Source organism: Mastacembelus armatus, chromosome 4 (genome assembly GCF_900324485.2).
Source record: "Mastacembelus armatus chromosome 4, fMasArm1.2, whole genome shotgun sequence".
Taxonomy (NCBI): Eukaryota; Metazoa; Chordata; class Actinopteri; order Synbranchiformes; family Mastacembelidae; genus Mastacembelus; species Mastacembelus armatus.
Window position 1 is genome coordinate 16,917,917 of NC_046636.1, and position 18,535 is coordinate 16,936,451.

Genomic DNA, 18,535 nt, shown 5'->3' on the forward strand with positions numbered 1-18,535 from the left:
AGCATGCTTTAGAGTGCTGTTGGACATATTCAAAGGTGTGCTCAGCAGGACTGATGGGTAAGTCTATTAAGTCTTGACTAAGTTCACTCTTTCTCATCTTCTTCATAGGCAGCAGCTTCAGCTGTTGTGGCAGCAACAGCTCTTTGGCTTTGTAGAATATGAAGGCTGGCTTCAAGATCAGCTTTTTGCTTAATAATACTGGCTTCTTTTTCTGCATATGCAAGTTGGGCGCGTGCAGCTTCTGCTTTAGCACAGGCTTTTATTGCTGAGGAACTAGCTGAGGAGAATCGACTTAATTGCCTTGACACCTTTACTAAGCTCTTGCTGCGGAGCTGGCTTATACTGCTTGCCTGACTGTAGACTCATTTTTACCGCATTATTTTGTTAGGTTGTGCCCGCTGTGCAGTTGTCCTTTTACTTTACTGTCCTCGCAAAGAGTGAAACTTCTTCTATGCTAGACAGTTAGATAACAGGTGAGTAGGAGGTCCTCCAATAAACACAAGGCTTAACTTTTCTTGGAAGTTTAATGAAGGCTCACTTTCTGTAAAACTGAACACAAATAACAATACGAATCAAAATACAGTAATATACAATTTAAAGTTTCGAATAAGAATATGCTGAGTCACAACAGCAATCATCACAATTACAATGCCAAATTAACTATATGTTATCTCTAATTTGCAGTGTTTAAAAAGGTGATAAAATAAATACTTACGGACAAATAATGTCCAAGGCAACAACGTAATAAAGAAAATTAGCAGCAGGCGATCTGTTCTTTATCGTGTGTCAGTAACTCTGAGGGGATTTCCAGCTCTAAAACTGCTGCTGCTAACTGACCAGAAGGGGGCACTGCAATACACAAAACTCTATGCATACAACAATTGAAAGTTTTTAGCAGTTATAAATGCACTCAAACAGAGGGCAGAACAATCTGTTTGGTGTTTATAACAACAGGACATTTGAGTCCAACAATGTGTGCTTATTGTAATCATTGTGCAACATTGTGCTTCATTAAATGTCTAATAGTTTTTCAACAACAGCAGAGCACACAAGAGTATGTCAAACTTTCAGTACATACACAATACCTTTTGGTTAGTTTGGGTTTTTTTTATGAGATTTGTTTGACACTAACAAAAATAATATCACTAGACCTTTATGATTTTTTTTCACATATAAGGACAATGTGTCTGCACTAAAAATAGGGTTACATACAGAATGTTATTTTGTGACTATAACCAGTGTAGGTACCTGCTGCTATATTGGTCCCTATATCACTTATAATGATATTAAAATGTACCTCAAGTACTGAGTCTTTAGTGAGGGACTAGTTATATTAAATACTACTTTTCCTGCATGTCATACAACAGAAACTGAGTGGAAAAGTCAAATTAGTAAAGGTAAGCAAGCAAACTGTGTTATCTCTAATGAAATGTTTGTCATTGGCGTTGATGTCTAAAGACAAATGAGAAAAATGTAAAGAAAACTGAAAAGGAAATGGAATGCATTAACAAAATTGTTGCCCTGCACCATGTATCATATTAAAAGCCCACTGCAGTGTATGTCGCTTTAACAAGGGGTCAGCAGTTAAATGAACTTTTGTTCATTTTACTGAGAGAATCCTTCATCTGCATTGAGCTAGAAGTAATCAAAGTGTGGTGGGGCATTGAAGATTGATGCCAAAGAATTCCCAGACCTCTTTCCTCTGCTTTTTAGCCTCCTTCATTCATCTATAAACACTCTGTCTTCCTTCCTGCCTTGGTGTTTTCAACTGTTGTGCTATGTGTCTCTGCCACACAAAGCCTTTGAGCCTTTTCTGCCACCTTATCTGTCTTTCCTCCTCTCTAGGACTCTTCATATCTTAATATCCATCTATCACATTCTTCATTTGTCTTTCTTTCTCAGTCTTTTCTTGAATCTGCTTTATAGCTCTATAGATATATATATATATGTATATATAGATATATATACACTGTCTAAAAAAGACAATTCCACAATTGCTTGGATATGTGTGAGGTATTCAGACTTAATTATATTTATAAAACATTCAATTAACAATCACCAGTAACACTAGGAATGATTACATTTTTGTGCTGGCTGTACAAGAAAATGAGATAAAATATCCTATATACTTTTCTGTCAGTGCATTATTGCATCATCACCTAATTAATTCTGTATTTTTTAAGTCACATCTCTGATCATATTACACATGCTTCTTGTCATGCAGTGTTGGTTAACTTGCCGTGTATTAATTATTAAAAAGAGCTTATTTTTTCTGTCCAATTATTTTGTTATTTTGTTTATTAGCATATTCACTGGATTTAACATTCATGGACAAAGTTATCGCTCTTTGTGTTTGTTACCACCACATGGCTATCTATTAAAGCATTTTACATTTTAGCAAACCTAAAAATGTTCTTTACTGTATATGCTACTCAAAAGCAACAGCAAAAGCATTTGGTACGTGACATGATGCAGGACATGTTTTAGCTGTTTAAGAACACTTTAAACTGCATCTGACCACAAAGTCACAACATATTTGTACTGAGTCTTTTTGCAGAATATTTATGAGCAATATCTTTTGTTTGTTTTGCCTACAGTGTCTAAGGCCCACCAGAAACAGCACTGGGCTGTGAGTTGATTTAGGTGTAGTGGCCACAACTAGAATTACAGGGCTGTAAAACAATAAATGCATTTTTGTTAAGGGTACAGACTCCAGCATCACAGCATCCCACTTGAAATGTCAGTCTAAGCCATTACATACAGTAAAAATTTTAAAAAAAAAAGAAGGACCAGTTATTTTTTGTGTGATTTATATGTGGGGAGTTAGAAAAACGCGAGCCGAGAAGAACGCTGATGTGCATTCTCTATGTGCCCAGAAAGTGTTTTGCAAATCACCATAAGTGCCTATATGTCTGTCTTGTTTGGTGAAACCTGAGTTGATAAAAGGAAACTTATACTTTTCAAAAAACAAGAAGTGGGGTACTCCCTGGGAAGAACACCAGTCTATTATGTTTGGAAGGTAGTACAGTACACAAAAAGTAATAATTATTACATTTTAGACATTAAATTATATTACACCATTATGATACTATTTTAATACTATTCACTAATTATATTATAAGCTTTTAACTTGACATCATTTTCTGTTTATCCTTCATTTTCTGGTTGGACTGCAGGTTGTTTGAACCTGTAATCATCTGAACAATCCTCTCATAAAATGACAAGTGAAAATGTATACTGTACACTGCATTTTTAGGCTGTTTTAACTGTTGGTTGTTTGTTTTTAACCCTTAGCTGTTATTGATTGGGCAGGTTATTTAGTTTTTGATGGTGGACTTCGGTGAAAGAGAGCGTAAAAAGGATTGTTAAACTTGATTGTATACCGTGACACTAGCTGGGAGGTTTTAAATAGCTGACAGACATGCACATAACACATACCCAGTCTTCTTCATGCCGTTATCCTCCTCACCCTGGTGATGTTTAATTATGCTAATTAAAACCTTTAGTGAACCCAGAGCTGGGTTTACTGAGCAAAACAAGACCACACACTCACACACTCTCCCTCTTCCTCTCCGTCGCACACAATCTCTGGGTTTACACCCCAACTCACACACAAGCAAACACAGATCCAGTAGTTAATACTATGCCTCAATCCAACTTGCATTCTCTAAGGCACATTACTGTGTCTAAATGCAGCATAGCACCCTGAGGTGCTTTTACTCTTCATAATTGTGTGCTGAAAGGCTCTGGTCAGTCACTTAGCCCAAGTAGCTTTTAACCACATTTATCACATTTCCTTTTAATTCCAGCAGTAATGTAGCATCAATTACCCTGAGACAAAAGAGCAGTCTTGATCGGACCCAGAGGGCTGATATTAGGCTTTTCAACACACTATGCCAGAGTTATCTATAGAGAGGTCTCTGTACAGATTGCACGTCAACATGCATTATTCTAAATGTACAGAAATTTTGGTATGCCCATCCTATTAGTACTGTATAGCATAGCAAGCTAACTGATGTCCATTTGTCTTTGACTTTGTTGTCCTTGTGCTTGCTTTAAACAACCAAATTTCTGACAAAGAGGGAAGAATTCACTCCCCTGTGGATATGCTGATATAATACATCCCCCTCTGTAATTTGAACGAGGCTTTTACAATAAACCAAACATTGTTCAGAAAAAAGACTGCCCTTGCTAAACATCTCTTCCAACAACTGATACGAACTGGCAAAACACTGCATTGACTAATCAAATACATGCAGGCAGTCTGAATGCTGATTGCCAATCACTGTGATCACTTTGCAGTATTTCAGGATTCTGTGTTTTAGTTTCTGACATGCCTTCAAACTCTTTAATTTGTTACTCAAACTGAATCTCTGTGTCCAATTTCACGGTCGTATTGGTGACAGACAGACTTTGCATTTAAATTGTGCCATTTTTGGTTTAAATCCTCAGTCACTGTTTGGGGTTAGCTGTAGGACCAGAACCAAGAAGAGATTTACTTTTCGACAAGTTAGGTTAGTTAGTTTATTTTTAAAAACCATCAATTTCCCATTGATTGTGATATGAGGAATCGGTGTCCTTTAAAAAAAAAGCATGGGAAACAGCCAGCACTAGCAAATGGAGTTTGACTTCTATGTCGTTTTGTCCACTCTGCTTCTCTTTACATGGTCAGAGAAGTGGCTTTGGAGTCAACATGTATGGTATTTAATGTTTGTTTTTCATGATCAGGAATATTTTTGGGAAAGTGTGGAACTTTATCTGGGAGTATAATGCAGTATTTGATTTGGAAATCCAAAAATATGTGAAAGAAAATACGATGTGTGTTTTAGGTGACATCATGGCATACAGGAAGGTTTGTGACACCCAGGCTGGCCCAATGGTTGGTGAGGTTCTCCACTGTTCTGGTGATCTGGATCTTGACTGGGACCTGGACAAGGAGCAGCTACAGGAGCCAGAACCCAGCATGGACCGCATGCAGATCCAACATGTAGACTGTCAGATATCAGGTATGATATGCCTACTTGGGTATAATGCTTGTGCCCTACATCTACAGTGGGTACGGAAAGTATTCAGACCCCTTTAAATTTTTCACTCTTTGTGTCATTGCAGCCATTTGCCAAAATCAAAAAAGTTCATTTTATTTCTCATTAATGTACACTCAGCACCCCATCTTGACAGAAAAAAACAGAAATGTAGAAATTTTTGCAAATTTATTAAAAATGAAAAACTGAAATATCACATGGTCATAAGTATTCAGACCCTGTGCTCAGTATTGAGTAGAAGCACCCTTTTGAGCTAGTACAGCCATGAGTCGTCTTGGGAATGATGCAACAAGTTTTTCACACCTGGATTTGGGGATCCTCTGCCATTCTTCATTGCAGATCCTCTCCAGTTCTTTCAGGTTGGATGGTGAACGTTGGTGGACAGCCATTTTCAGGTCTCTCCAGAGATGCTCAATTGGGTTTAGGTCAGGGCTCTGGCTGGGCCAGTCAAGAACGGTCACAGAGTTGTTCCGAAGCCACTCCTTTGTTATTTTAGCTGTGTGCTTAGGGTCATTGTCCTGTTGAAAGGTGAACCTTCGGCCCAGTCTGAGGTCCTGAGCACTCTGGAAGAGGTTTTCTTCCAAGATATCTCTGTACTTGGCCACATTCATCTTTCCTTGAAGTGCAACCAGTCGTCCTCTCCCTGCAGCTGAAAAACACCCCCACAACATGATGCTCCCACCACCAGGGATTGTATTGGGCAGGTGATGAGCAGTGCCTGGTTTTCTCCACACATACCACTTAGAATTAACGCCAAAAAGTTCAATCTTGGTCTTATCAGACCAGAGAATCTTATTTCTCATAGTCTCGGAGTCCTTCATGTGTTTTTTGGCCACCTCTATCCTGGCTTTCATGTGTCTTGCACTGAAGAGAGGCTTCCGTCGGGCCACTCTGCCATAAAGCCCCGACTGGTGGAGGGCTGCAGTGATAGTTGACTTTGTGGAACTTTCTCCCATCTCCCTACTGCATCTCTGGAGCTCAGCCACAGTGATCTTTGGGTTCTTCTTTACCTCTCTCACCAAGGCTCTTCTCCCACGATTGCTCAGTTTGGCTGGACGGCCAGGTCTAGGAAGAGTTCTGGTCGTCCCAAACTTTTTCCATTTGAGGATTATGGAGGCCACTGTGCTCTTAGGAACCTTGAGTGCTGCAGACATTCTTTTGTAACCTTGGCCAGATCTGTGCCTTGCCACAATTCTGTCTCTGAGCTCCTTGGGCAGTTCCTTCGACCTCATGATTCTCATTTGCTCTGACATGCACTGTGAGCTGTAAGGTCTTATATAGACAGGTGTGTGCCTTTCCTAATCAAGTCCAATCAGTTTAATTAAACACAGCTGGACTCCAATGAAGGAGCAGAACCATCTCAAGGTGGATCAGAAGAAATAGACAGCATGTGAGTTAAATATGAGTGTCACTGCAAAGGGTCTGAATACTTATGACCATGTGATATTTCAGTTTTTCTTTTTTAATAAATTTGCAAAAATTTCTACATTTCTGTTTTTTTCTGTCAAGATGGGGTGCTGAGTGTACATTAATGAGAAATAAAATGAACTTTTTTGATTTTGGCAAATAGCTGCAGTGACTCAAAAATTGAAAAATTTAAAGGGGTCTGAATACTTTCCGTACCCACTGTATGTGTCTAGCCATTATAAATATCTTTTTTTTTCAAAATCCATTGTTAAAAATAAATTTTACAACTCATAATAAATATTTGTGTGGTAATGTATTTTACTTAAAGCAATACACTGTATTAATGAAGAGGAGGCAATTACATCTCATATTAATGACATTAAATGACTACCGTCTGATTGATGTCAAGATAGTTAACACAATGAGATTGTGAATTATTTATCAGTTTCCCACGTTAATGAGAATCTCACAGCTCATAAATGTAAAAATTATAGTAAGGATTATAAATATATTGCTCAAATCAGGTACTGTAGTTAATGTTAATTCTGATTTATGTTGTGTAATTGTTTATTACAGCATTTGCAGCTATGATCTATTTTAATGTAATAAAGATGGATTTGTTTACACATCTCGCATTCAGCATGAATGATTGTGGATCTTTTCTGATGCGTCAACTAACATCTTTATTGTGCACATGATCTTTGTGTAACTTAAGGCTGAAATGGGTGGTTTTTTGTCCTGCCAAAGAAATGTGTGTCCCATATTCTGAACAACTTGTTATTGTGGGGAAAAAAACATTATATATTTAATGTGTGAAGTTAGCAGCTGAAAAAGAAAGAACCTTAAAAGTGCCCTTAAGTTAGACTTGATTTCCTCAGCTTTGAGGGACTGTTGAATTGTGTCTCGATTCCTTTGCCAGTGGTAGTTTATCCATCCTCACAAATGCCTTCTGAAAAAAAGGTTTATTCTATCAAACTTTTAAGTAGCCTATTAGAAAATGACAATTTTAAAACATCTGATCCCACAAGTATCCATGATAATGTTGATTATGATTTTCCAGAAATAGTACGCCATGGTGCAATGGTGGTGAAACAGATGGGTTTTGGCTTAAATGTTATCACTTCATCACTTTCAGGGTGTTCAGACCCTTGCCCTGACCCTGACCCTGAGCTGATGGAACCCATCCAGTCATCTGTCTCAGTTTCACCACATGGACGATTTGAACGACTCCAAGAGGATCCCAACTACATTTCCCACTTCACCAGGGCTTCGGGCCATAAAGGTCAACGACGACTCCACTGTTTCCTGCTCAGGTAATTCAGTTGCTACTGAGGTAGCCTTAGAACTCAAGCCAGGAATTCCTTGCCACAATTACCAAAGAGGTCATATTTACAGGGCATTTAGTAAACACAACTGTATAAAAAAACCCACCAAAATAGACTTTTTAAAAAATTCACCAGTAAGAATGAGCTGCGTTATTGTGCTATAAACAAAGCAATTTGGAGTACTATGAAGGTCTGAAACTCAAAGTACGCAAGTAGAATATCAATACTTCACAGCACCTCACATACTGTTAACTCTTGTTGCCTTGGATTAAAATATGTCGATCAGCCTTGTGATTGTCAGAAATTTTTTTAACAATAAATATGCGAGAAAATACTGTTAGTAAGGATTTATGTCTTATTATGTCTAAAACTGTGCATTTTGATGTACACTGTGCCTGCAAGTATAATCAAAATATGCCTTGTTTATTTCTGGATGGCCCCTTGCCATTAATCGTCTTTGCATATCTGACTGCCTTTTTATGCAAATATTTCTGTTTTGTCCTGATAGACATTGAAAAATATTCACAGACACCCATCCACTTGACAGTCTCTGCCAGACTGGAAAGGTTGCATGCTTCCTAGGCAAGCACCTCTGCAGGGTGCTTGAAGTCAAGCTCTGAATGACACTTTAGGCATTGAGTGACTAATACCAACTGACTCAGCTGTTTTGAAAAAGTAATAGCAGTCTATCAAATGTCAAGGGCATCAAACAGGGACAAGTACTGTCTCACTGTTGAGATGTTAAAAGTAACTGGAGGACTTTGTTGGTCCCCCCCCCCCCAAAAAGAAAGGTTAGTGAGTATTCATTCAAAAATCACTTGAATAATTTATCTTCCATATTCTTCATAGGTACTTCCTGGCAGGGTTAGGAATTTTTGTCCTGGGTCTCCTGATTGGCTGGTTCACTCACACACCTACCATCAAGCCACCAGTTCCTCCGTCTGACAGCTCTGACCTGCTGGAGGATCTGCTGAGAGGAATCACAGCTGACAAGATAAATGCCCTCCAGAGGTAAGCATCCATTTAAAATAAATAAATAAATAAATAAGCCAGTCAGAGGTGTGTGACATTGAGGAGACCCACTTAGTCTAAAGTCCTTTTCAGCTTATGCTGGCCTGAGTAGGTGATGGGTGCTGAGTGGTTGCAGCAACTTGTTGAATAGAAAAGTATGGAGACATAGGTGAATTGTTTAAATGTACCTGTTTTATTGTTTTTGCCTCAAAGAGAACTGACAGGCCTGTTTGTGGATGAGCAAATGTACAGGCACTGCAGTAGTTAAATACTTATAATCTGTTACACCAGGTTTCATGTATGAAGTCAAGGATTTATTAAACATGGAGCACACCACCATCCACCCGCTACTACTAATACTATTTAGGGTCATGGGGACCTGGTGGAGCCTATCCCAGCTCTTTTTGGGTGAAAGGCAGGGGTTCACCCTGGACAGGTCACTAGTCCATCACAGGGCCACATAGAGATGAACAACCAAACACATTCACATCCGCTTATATGGATAATTTAGAATCACCAATCAACCTGACATACATGTTTTTAGACTCTGGGAGGAAACTGGAGTACTTGGAGAAAACCCATGCAAGCATGGGGAAAACATGGAGACTCCACACAGAAAGGCCCCTGTCAGGTTTCATACCAGGGACCTTCTTGCTGTGAGGCTCCCACACTTTAAAACTCAGCTTAATGCATTATTAGTAAATAAATTAATAAATTATATATTGTTCATAATAACTTAGCATTAAAATGCAGGAATAAAAAAAAAAAATTAAAAAAATTTCACTTCTAACCCCTATGGTTGGTGTGTGTGTCTTCCTCAATCTCCTCTACCAGAGGCCTGGGAGTTTGAGGGTTCTTCGCAGTATCTTAGCTGTTCCTAGAACTGCGCTCTTCTGAACTGAGAGCTCTGATGTTGTTCCTGGGATCTGTTGGAGCCACTCTCACAGTTTGGGGGTCACAGCCCCAAGGGTGCTGATTACCACGAGGACTACTGTTGCCTTCACCTTTCCCATCTTTTCTAGCTCTTCTTTAAGCCCTTGGTATTTCTCCAGCTTCTCATGTTCCTTCTTTCTGATGTTGCTATCACTTGGGATTGCTACATCTACCACTATGGTTTTCTTCTGCTGTTTGTCCACCACTATTATATCTGGTTGGTTAGCCATCACCAGTTTGTCGGTCTGTATCTGGAAGTCCCACAGGATCTTAGTTCGATCATTCTCCATCACCTTTGGAGGTGTGTCCCTATATATTATCACTGCTACAAAAAAGCCCCAAAAATTGTGAAGGATATTTGTGGTTTCCAGAAACAGTTATTAGTTAGGTTCTAAGGAAAAATCTGCGAACAACTGAGGCCAAGAAGTCTGAACCGTGACTTCACGGGGGTTGACTGTAGTCACTTTTTTTGCTGCACTGTGCTATACAATATGTTCTTATATTGTGCTGCATATTTGATTTTATTTCCTGTCTTACATCCTAACCCTTGTGTTCGTCTTTTGGCTGTGAAGTTTGAATCTTTTTTCCTCGTAGTAAATTATAGCGAATTTTGCAAAACAACTATTCCACCTGAGAAGGTGTTAATACCTTTTCACAACTACATTTAAATCTGAAAGATAACCTCCAGCTTTGTTTAGTTTCAGCAAGGGACCTCACTATACTACTGACAAATTACACAGCAAAATCGCTAACGTTTTAACACTGGCAATTTGGCCATGTATACACATATAAAGTGCAGCTCCCAATTCATTGTTACAGTACATGTCAGTAAAATGTTTCCAGCACAAAAGTCATTTTTCTGACTATAGCTTTAATTTTATTTACTTAAAGATTTATTATGTGCAGTAATTGCCATCTCAAGCTCTGAGTACAGCCTGAAGTCATGTCTCCTACATGAAAGCACAGCATTGATCACTTATGCCAACCTTCCCTGTAGTATCTGAATTTTACAGTAGGAAAAGGTAGAATGTCATTCCTTCAAAAAGTATGTTATATCAGAATATAAACAATCAAATATGTTACTTAATACTGTAACATAACAACAAATAGACACAGCAGGTTGGTGGGGCCAGTAACTGCACATTAGCAATATACAGCTCTAGGACCAGGGACACCTGCAGAAGATACAGAGAGAGAGAGAGAGAGCACAAAGTAGGGGAGAGAGAGAGCACAAAGTTAGTGACATTCAATGTTGGAATATACATGTGAGGGGGGAGGAGAGGAGGGGACGGGAGGAGAAGGAACCAAACCATTGCCACACAATCACACAATAATCAAAGTCTACAGCAAACACTGACCACAGGGCTTTTTCTTTACTTTAGTTTCTAAGTACACATTCATTATAGTATAGGATACGGTATGGTCTGTGCATGCACAGGCTGCAGACATTAAAGTGTAGCACATGCCATGCTACAGTACAAATGACAAGTACAAGTGGCAACTTAATAGAGCCTGTATAGCTGTGACCACAATCTTTTGTTTTCAATAAGTATTTTGATTTAGTTATTTGAACTTAAACAAGCCTTATGCAAATTATTAAGTGGCAAAGAGGTAAGAAAACAGAGGTTTGCACTTTTAATCTACAATTACTATTGTCAATAGTCTGTGTTGTTTCCTTCTAGCCAGGCACTAATCGAATTGTATTGGAAAAAGCAAGAGAAAGACCAGGAAGAAAAAGAGAATGGAAATATGATAAAGACTCTCCAACAGGTAGTAAATCTGTTTTTAAACACTGATCCAAACCATCATCAACCCAAAAGCTTCTGTACTCTCTCCAAGCCAAAGGATTATGGGATACCTGGGTGTATATGGCTCTATGAGATAACTGGCTTTGTCATTGAACTGAGACAGTCATTTTACCATGCTTTCCCTCTCTGATTTTCCTATGCTTTTCATTATTTATTTTCACACATTTATATTTCAGCTTGCCAGAATAACCCTCACCCATATATCCATAACCTCCAAAGACATCTCTACCATCAATGAGGATGATGAAGCTTTTGTTTCTGTTGATGGATGACAGGGAGACAGTTACTAATGAAATTAAAAGTCTATTTTTACCACCTACTAGACCTAAATTAACTAATATATTATTTGCTATAATATATTCATGTGACCTCTGTCTACTGTGTCAAAGACTAGCATTAACTGCAACAAAGACACAGACCAACATTATCTTCTACCCTTGAACCCTGTAGTTGATCTATACTATATAATAAGTCATATTTTCACAATGTACAAGATTAAATTAACTCTCTAACAGACATGTATATCTTTGTGCTGTGAATCTGTAGGAACAATGCATTTAAATTCACATGATATCAGCAGATTTTTAATCTCAGAATTTAGTTTGAAATATTAATGATCAAATTCAAAGTAATTAAATATGGATAAACAACTATTCGTAAATGACTGATTCAATAATAAATCAATTATTATTTTGTTATCTGAAGGGTGACTCCAAACAACAGTGAGTTTGTTTTCAGAAAAAAGACAGCAGAACTACATTTGTGTACTTTATTACTGCAGATACGAGTTCAACATTCTACTGTAATGTGACAATAGTTGAGGCAGCTGGCTCGCCTCAGCAGTCAGTGATTTAGCTTTGATATGTCAGAATAATAAGGTTGTATTGAGGTCAGGTTTGTATACTGATGAAGTAACCTTTATGGGATCTATGAGTCGGACTATGGATCCAATAATTATTTCACAGCAGGGGCCCATGCTGCCAAGTGACCGGGACAAATGAACACCAGCGGTTAAGAGAGGAGTGAGAATAAATTGTACCTACTACTTTTGCTCATAATCTGAAGTTTCGAGTACCCCCATTCATGAGTGGACTTGCAAGTGTGCCAGGGCAACATCCAAATGGCTTTCTGGTTGCTTGCCATTGTAACCACAGAATTGTGTGGGGCCTGTTTCTCTCTCTAAGTGGCTGAAGTTTGCAGGCTGTTTCCGCAGACATGGAAGTAGAACAATTACGAGGTGGCTGTGTTAAGTCTTGGCTTGAGCTAAGAAAAGCCTGTTCAAGACAAACTTTTGAAGAAAATAACAAAACAGCAAAACCTAAGGATAGAATAGGTTTGGATTATTCGTCTAGAAGCACATGGATATTTATGCTATGATATTTATGTCAGTGGTGTCTCATAGCAGGGTGTTACGTACTGAGAAGACAGGACTCAAGTGCTGATTAGGCGAAGGCAAAAAATATTTATTTAAGAAAAAAATTACTGGTGTCACCAGGTTAAATCCTTTCAGGAGGGAGTCTTGAAAGACTGGAAGCAGACAATCCGCCAAGGCAGCAGCTGGGTAGAGGACACAGGTGCTGGAGCCCTGAGAAAACAAAGACAGGTAAGTAGCTCATCAGAGTGTGTGTTCGGGCGAAAGAAGTACCACACTTCATTACCGCATGAGGTAAATGGATGAACTGGCATCACATCCTAGGAGAGCTAGGGTGAGTGATTATGCGCAGTTGAAAATCATCCACACTGCCCGGTCTCCTCACTGCACCTGCTAATTGAATACCCCCCCCCCCCCCCCCCCTTATGGTCGCCACCCATTGACCGCCTGACTTCTTGGGGTGCTGACGGCGAAAAATACTAGTTTAGGGTCCAGGATGGCAGAGCGCGGGACCCACTGGCAGTGAATGAGATATTGGAAGCCCTTCCCTCTCCCTAGGAGCCGTCGGACTGTGTAGGCTGGGACGTCATCGATGATGAGGGGAGGTGGAGGGGGATCAGCTGGGGGGTTTAACGGGCTGGTGGCCACAGGCTCCACCTGCAAGACATGGAATACTGGATGTATTTTCATTGCGGTAGGGAGACTGAGCCAGACCGCCACTGGATTGATTATTCTCTCAATTTTGAAGTGCCCAGTGAATCTGGGCAGCAGTTTTTGGGACTCAATCTTTAAAGGAATGCTCTTAGTTGACAACCAGACGTCCTGGTCTGGTCAATAGGGTGGGGCTGGAACTCGGTGGTGGTCTGCAATTTGCCGGTTCCACTCTGCCGTCCTCCGCAGGTCAGCTCGTATGGCTCGTCACACTCGGCGACAGCGGCGCAGGTGGTGTTGCGGTGAGGGGACTGCCACCTCCTGCTCCTGGGTCTGGAACGGGGGGATTGGTACCCCAGGGAGGCTTCAAAGGGGGTGTGCTCAGTCGCTGAGCTGGGAATTATTAGTATTACTCTATCCAGGCCAGATGTGTGCTCCAGGAAGAGGGACAGGTCACAGTGACACACCGAAGGGCCGCCTCCAGGTCCTGGTTGAGTTGCTCAGTCTGGCCATTGCTTTGGGGGTGGAACCCTGATGACAGGCTGACTGTGGCCCCCAGAGATATGCAGAATGACTTCCACACCTGGGAGGTGAACTGAACCTCGGTCTGTGACGATGTCCTGTGGGATGCCATTGAGCCGGAATACGTGCTGGGTCAGCAAGCCTGCAGTCTCTAGAGCGGTGTGTAGCTTAGAGAGAGGGACGAAATGGGCAGGCTTGGGAAAATGGTCCACAATGGTGATTATAATTGTGTTGCCTTGAGATGGGTGAACAAAGTCCATGGCGAAGCGGGACCAAGGCCGAGAAGGGGTTGGTAGGGACAGGAGTTGACCCACTGCCAGCCATGCGATGACTTCCCCTGGGCACAAACCGAACAGGTTGAGACGTAGTCCCTGACGTCCCGGTCCACAGATGGCCACCAGAATCTCCACTTGACCAGGTCTGTAGTGTGGGCGACCCCCAGGTGGCAGTTGAATCTGGCCCCACCCATTGCAGGACCTGAGAAAAGAGAGAACTTGGCAGAAAGAGACGTTTACTGGGATCCGTACCTGGATCAGGCTCGAAATCCTGTTGCCTGCGCCTGTTTCATCTACTTCTCAATTTCCCAGTGTGCTGCAGTCGCTATACAGCTGGGGGGAAGGATGGATTCTGGCTCAGACTTGGGCTCCGATGAGGTGAACTGTCTCCTGGGAACTCAGTCTGCACTAGCTCAGCTGAAATGGTTCATCAGGCTCCACCAGAAGGGAGGCGGGGCGGAGATGGGGCTGGACCTGGTGGCAGTATCTGCAGCCACCGTCTTGAACTCGCTTCAGGGAAAGGAGATGAAAGTGAAAGTGAAAGTATGGTGACCCATACTCAGAATTTGTGCTCTGCATTTAACCCAATCCCAAGTGCACACACACAGCAAGTGAGCACACACCGTGCACAAACACCCGGGGCAGTGGGCAGCCAGTGCTGCGGCGCAGGTGGGGGGTCCAGTGCCTTGCTCAAGGGTCTCACCTCAGTTGTGGTATTGAAGGTGGACAAGGTGCTGGCTGTTCACTTCATGCCACCAACAATTTCCTGCCGGACCTGAGACTCAAACCTGCAATTTTCAGGTTACAAGTCCAACTCCCTATCCATTAGGCCACAACAACAACAACACACACAAGGAAAAGAGACAGGAGAACTGGGAGGGCAATACTGCCACCTCATGACAAAGGGTGTTTTGTGAGGTGGAACTAGGGATGTATTTCAGGGAAAATTCCAAAAGGGTTGCAATTTTGCCTCAACATGTAATGTTCTAAATTAAATAAAAACAAAACTAGCGACCTTCCCTCACCACAATAACAAATATCTGGAACAATGAACACTCTTGATACTTTTCCACAAGAAGTCCTGAGGTGCATGCGACATTTGGTTAGAGATTATAGAGAACAGTAGCCAAAATGTGGGCATAAAAATAATCTTTGGGTTTTTTTACAGAGTGGAATGTAGGATTAGTGAAAACGCATAATGTGATGCAATGTGAATTACAAACCTAATTGCTGATCTACTATCTCCTCTACTTCAATACTACAAAAAGAAAAATATACAAACACTAAAGCTAAAGCACCAAATTGAACATTGATAAACATGATTATTTCTGAGCAGTACAGATGCAACCCTACAATGGCTTGTAGTCAGGCAAGGTGGGACTGTTGTTCCACCTTGTCATCATGGCCTCTGGGTTCTCAGAATTGTATGACCATGTGACAAGTTAGCTTGTTAGTTGGCATTCATTATAAAGAGTTCTTTCATTTGTCCAACAGATGTTCAGTGTTTCTGATATGTGGATGTCCAGTGTCATGGTCTTGAGTGATCAAGGCATTATTTTCTTAGTATCCTACTGGACCAGTGTCTGGCAGGAGGGATTAACATTTTAATCCCAGGGGCTAATGTGAGTTAATTTATCTGATGGTCCTTTTTGCTACAGATGGGATTGTAATTGAATAGTTCAGTCTTTTACTAATGCATATTACATGCAGCTAAGTTGACATAATTGGTTATGTGATCATAACCATCATCATACATGCATTATTTATAGCATGTCTGAATTAATTATTTGGAGAACTAGTATATTCTCATTCTCATACCAATAACCTGTAAAGGGTATGTGGCATCTTATACAGATTCTGAAATAATCTATATTGAATTAATTCATTGTAAACCTGCACTGATGCTCTTTCTACAGTGAGAATGTTGGGAGCAGGTTTCCTACAGAAATTAGGTGTTTTATTCTAGTGTAAAATATGTTTTGTTTTTTTTTTATTGACAAGTGATTTAACCAAAACCTCTTTTTGTAATCCTAAGCATGTATAGTGTATAGTATATAGACATGTACTGTTTATTTAACAACAGGGTGAAATGTATGCATACAAACTGCTTGAATTTGTACATTGTCATACTTGTAGATTGGTCTTGACCTGAGGGAAAAAAAAACAAAAAAAAACATATGAATTGTTTTCTTATAGTTCCAGTATGTTTTGTATTTACAGTGTTATATTACAAACTTAGACTTGCATATCTTAAATGCTAAAGGCTGGGATGGCTGCAACACTTTTACTGTAAAAGGTATGGCTCAAGTGTTGAGTTTCATTCATTGTAGCTTGACATTGTTTGTGGGAAAAGGCATGTGAAGCCACCAACATCAATCTTGCTATCCTGAATCTACTAAGACAAAGAAAACATGGTTTTGAGTTTGCATTATTCATTTGTATTTATTTATTTAGAAAGGGAGTCTCAGTGACCTTTTTATCAAGACAGATCAGTGTAAAACAATAACCATAGAGTATAAAGTTCAAATATGGACAGGAAAATGACATACACAAAAGAAGAAGAAACAAAATTTTTATGTAAATTAAAGTAATTGCAAGTGAAATTGTGAATATTGGAGAATATTCTCTTTAAATCCTCAAATGAAATGAGCAGCAGACCTGAAACAAGATCTTCCAGTTTGAACATGAGGTATAGCTAATGTTAAAATATCCTGACCTGACATTTTTTATAAGAGAGCAGAGGTAATGAGGCAGTTTCTGCAGTAGAGCCTGATAGATAAATAGTGTACAATGGAGCTGCCTTCTGTTGGTTAAGGAGGACCATCCCACCTTTTCATATACAGCACAGTTTTGAGTGAGTGAATTTATCTCCTGCGATAAAGTGCAGTACACTGTGATACACACAGTATCACCATAAGGCAGGGGTGTCAAACTGAAATTCACAGTGGGCCAAAATTAAAAACTGGGGCAAAGTCACGGGCCAAACTTAATATTTATTGAAAAATTGACTGCAATTGTGCATGTTCTTCCTTCAGATATGTAATGTCGATCCTTTTCATATGGAAACAAACTTCAGTTTTGCGTAAACATTGAATCTGGAACAAGAAACACATGAGAAATATTATTATAATATCTTATGTCTCTCTCTATCTGTAGCCTTTCGAGTTCCTTTTTAATCATGTAAATCTTTTTTCACAGGCCAACAACAAAACAACCAAAAATAATAATTTCCTTCAATGAAAATGCAATCTTTCATCTATTAACAGTCGTTGCCTTGGAGTAGAAAAAGTGCATAAAGACAACATTCATTCAAGCTCAATTTGCTACACTGTGATTTACTCTGATGCACATTGGCTCAAGCCAGATACCTGACATCTCTTCTTAGATGAGAGTGCATCAATGTCTGGGGTTAGGCTCTGAGCTGAGGAAATCCTCAGGATTGAGTGAAGGTGTTCATCAGTGAGACGACTCCTGAGTGATGTTTTGTTCATCTTCATGAAAGAAAACAGTTGCTCACATAGATACAGTGGGTACGGAAATTATTCAGACCCCTTTAAATTTTTCACTCTTTGTGTCATTGCAGCCATTTGCCAAAATCAAAAAAGTTCATTTTATTTCTCATTAATGTACACTCAGCACCCCATCTTGACAGAAAAAAAACAGAAATGTAGAAATTTTTGCAAATTTATTAAAAAAGAAAAACTGAAATATCACATGGTTATAAGTATTCAGACCCTGTGCTCAGTATTGAGTAGAAGCACCCTTTTGAGCTAGTACAGCCACGAGTCTTCTTGGGAATCATGCAACAAGTTTTTCACACCTGGATTTGGGGATCCTCTGCCATTCTTCCTTGCAGATCCTCTCCAGTTCTGTCAGGTTGGATGGTGAACGTTGGTGGACAGCCATTTTCAGGTCTCTCCAGAGATGCTCAATTGGGTTTAGGTCAGGGATCTGGCTGGGCCAGTCAAGAACGGTCACAGAGTTGTTCCGAAGCCACTCCTTTGTTATTTTAGCTGTGTGCTTAGGGTCATTGTCCTGTTGAAAGGTGAACGTTCAGCCCAGTCTGAGGTCCTGAGCACTCTGGAAGAGGTTTTCTTCCAGGATATCTCTGTACTTGGCCGCATTCATCTTCCCTTCAATTGCAACCAGTCATCCTGTCCCTGCACCAGAAAAACACCCCCACAACATG

At 40.1% G+C, this 18,535-nt stretch overlaps 1 protein-coding gene across 1 annotated transcript in view; it reads left to right on the forward strand.

Annotated features, from left to right (window-relative positions):
• The window catches only part of naaladl2 (N-acetylated alpha-linked acidic dipeptidase like 2), a 425,480-nt gene that overhangs the window by 81,935 nt on the left and 325,010 nt on the right, over nt 1-18,535 (forward strand). Inside the window, exons 2-4 of the mRNA XM_026305607.1 lie at nt 4,830-5,006; nt 7,585-7,762; nt 8,624-8,785. Of these exons, the coding sequence (XP_026161392.1) occupies nt 4,830-5,006; nt 7,585-7,762; nt 8,624-8,785 (517 nt within the window). The remainder of the gene's footprint in view (nt 1-4,829; nt 5,007-7,584; nt 7,763-8,623; nt 8,786-18,535) is intronic.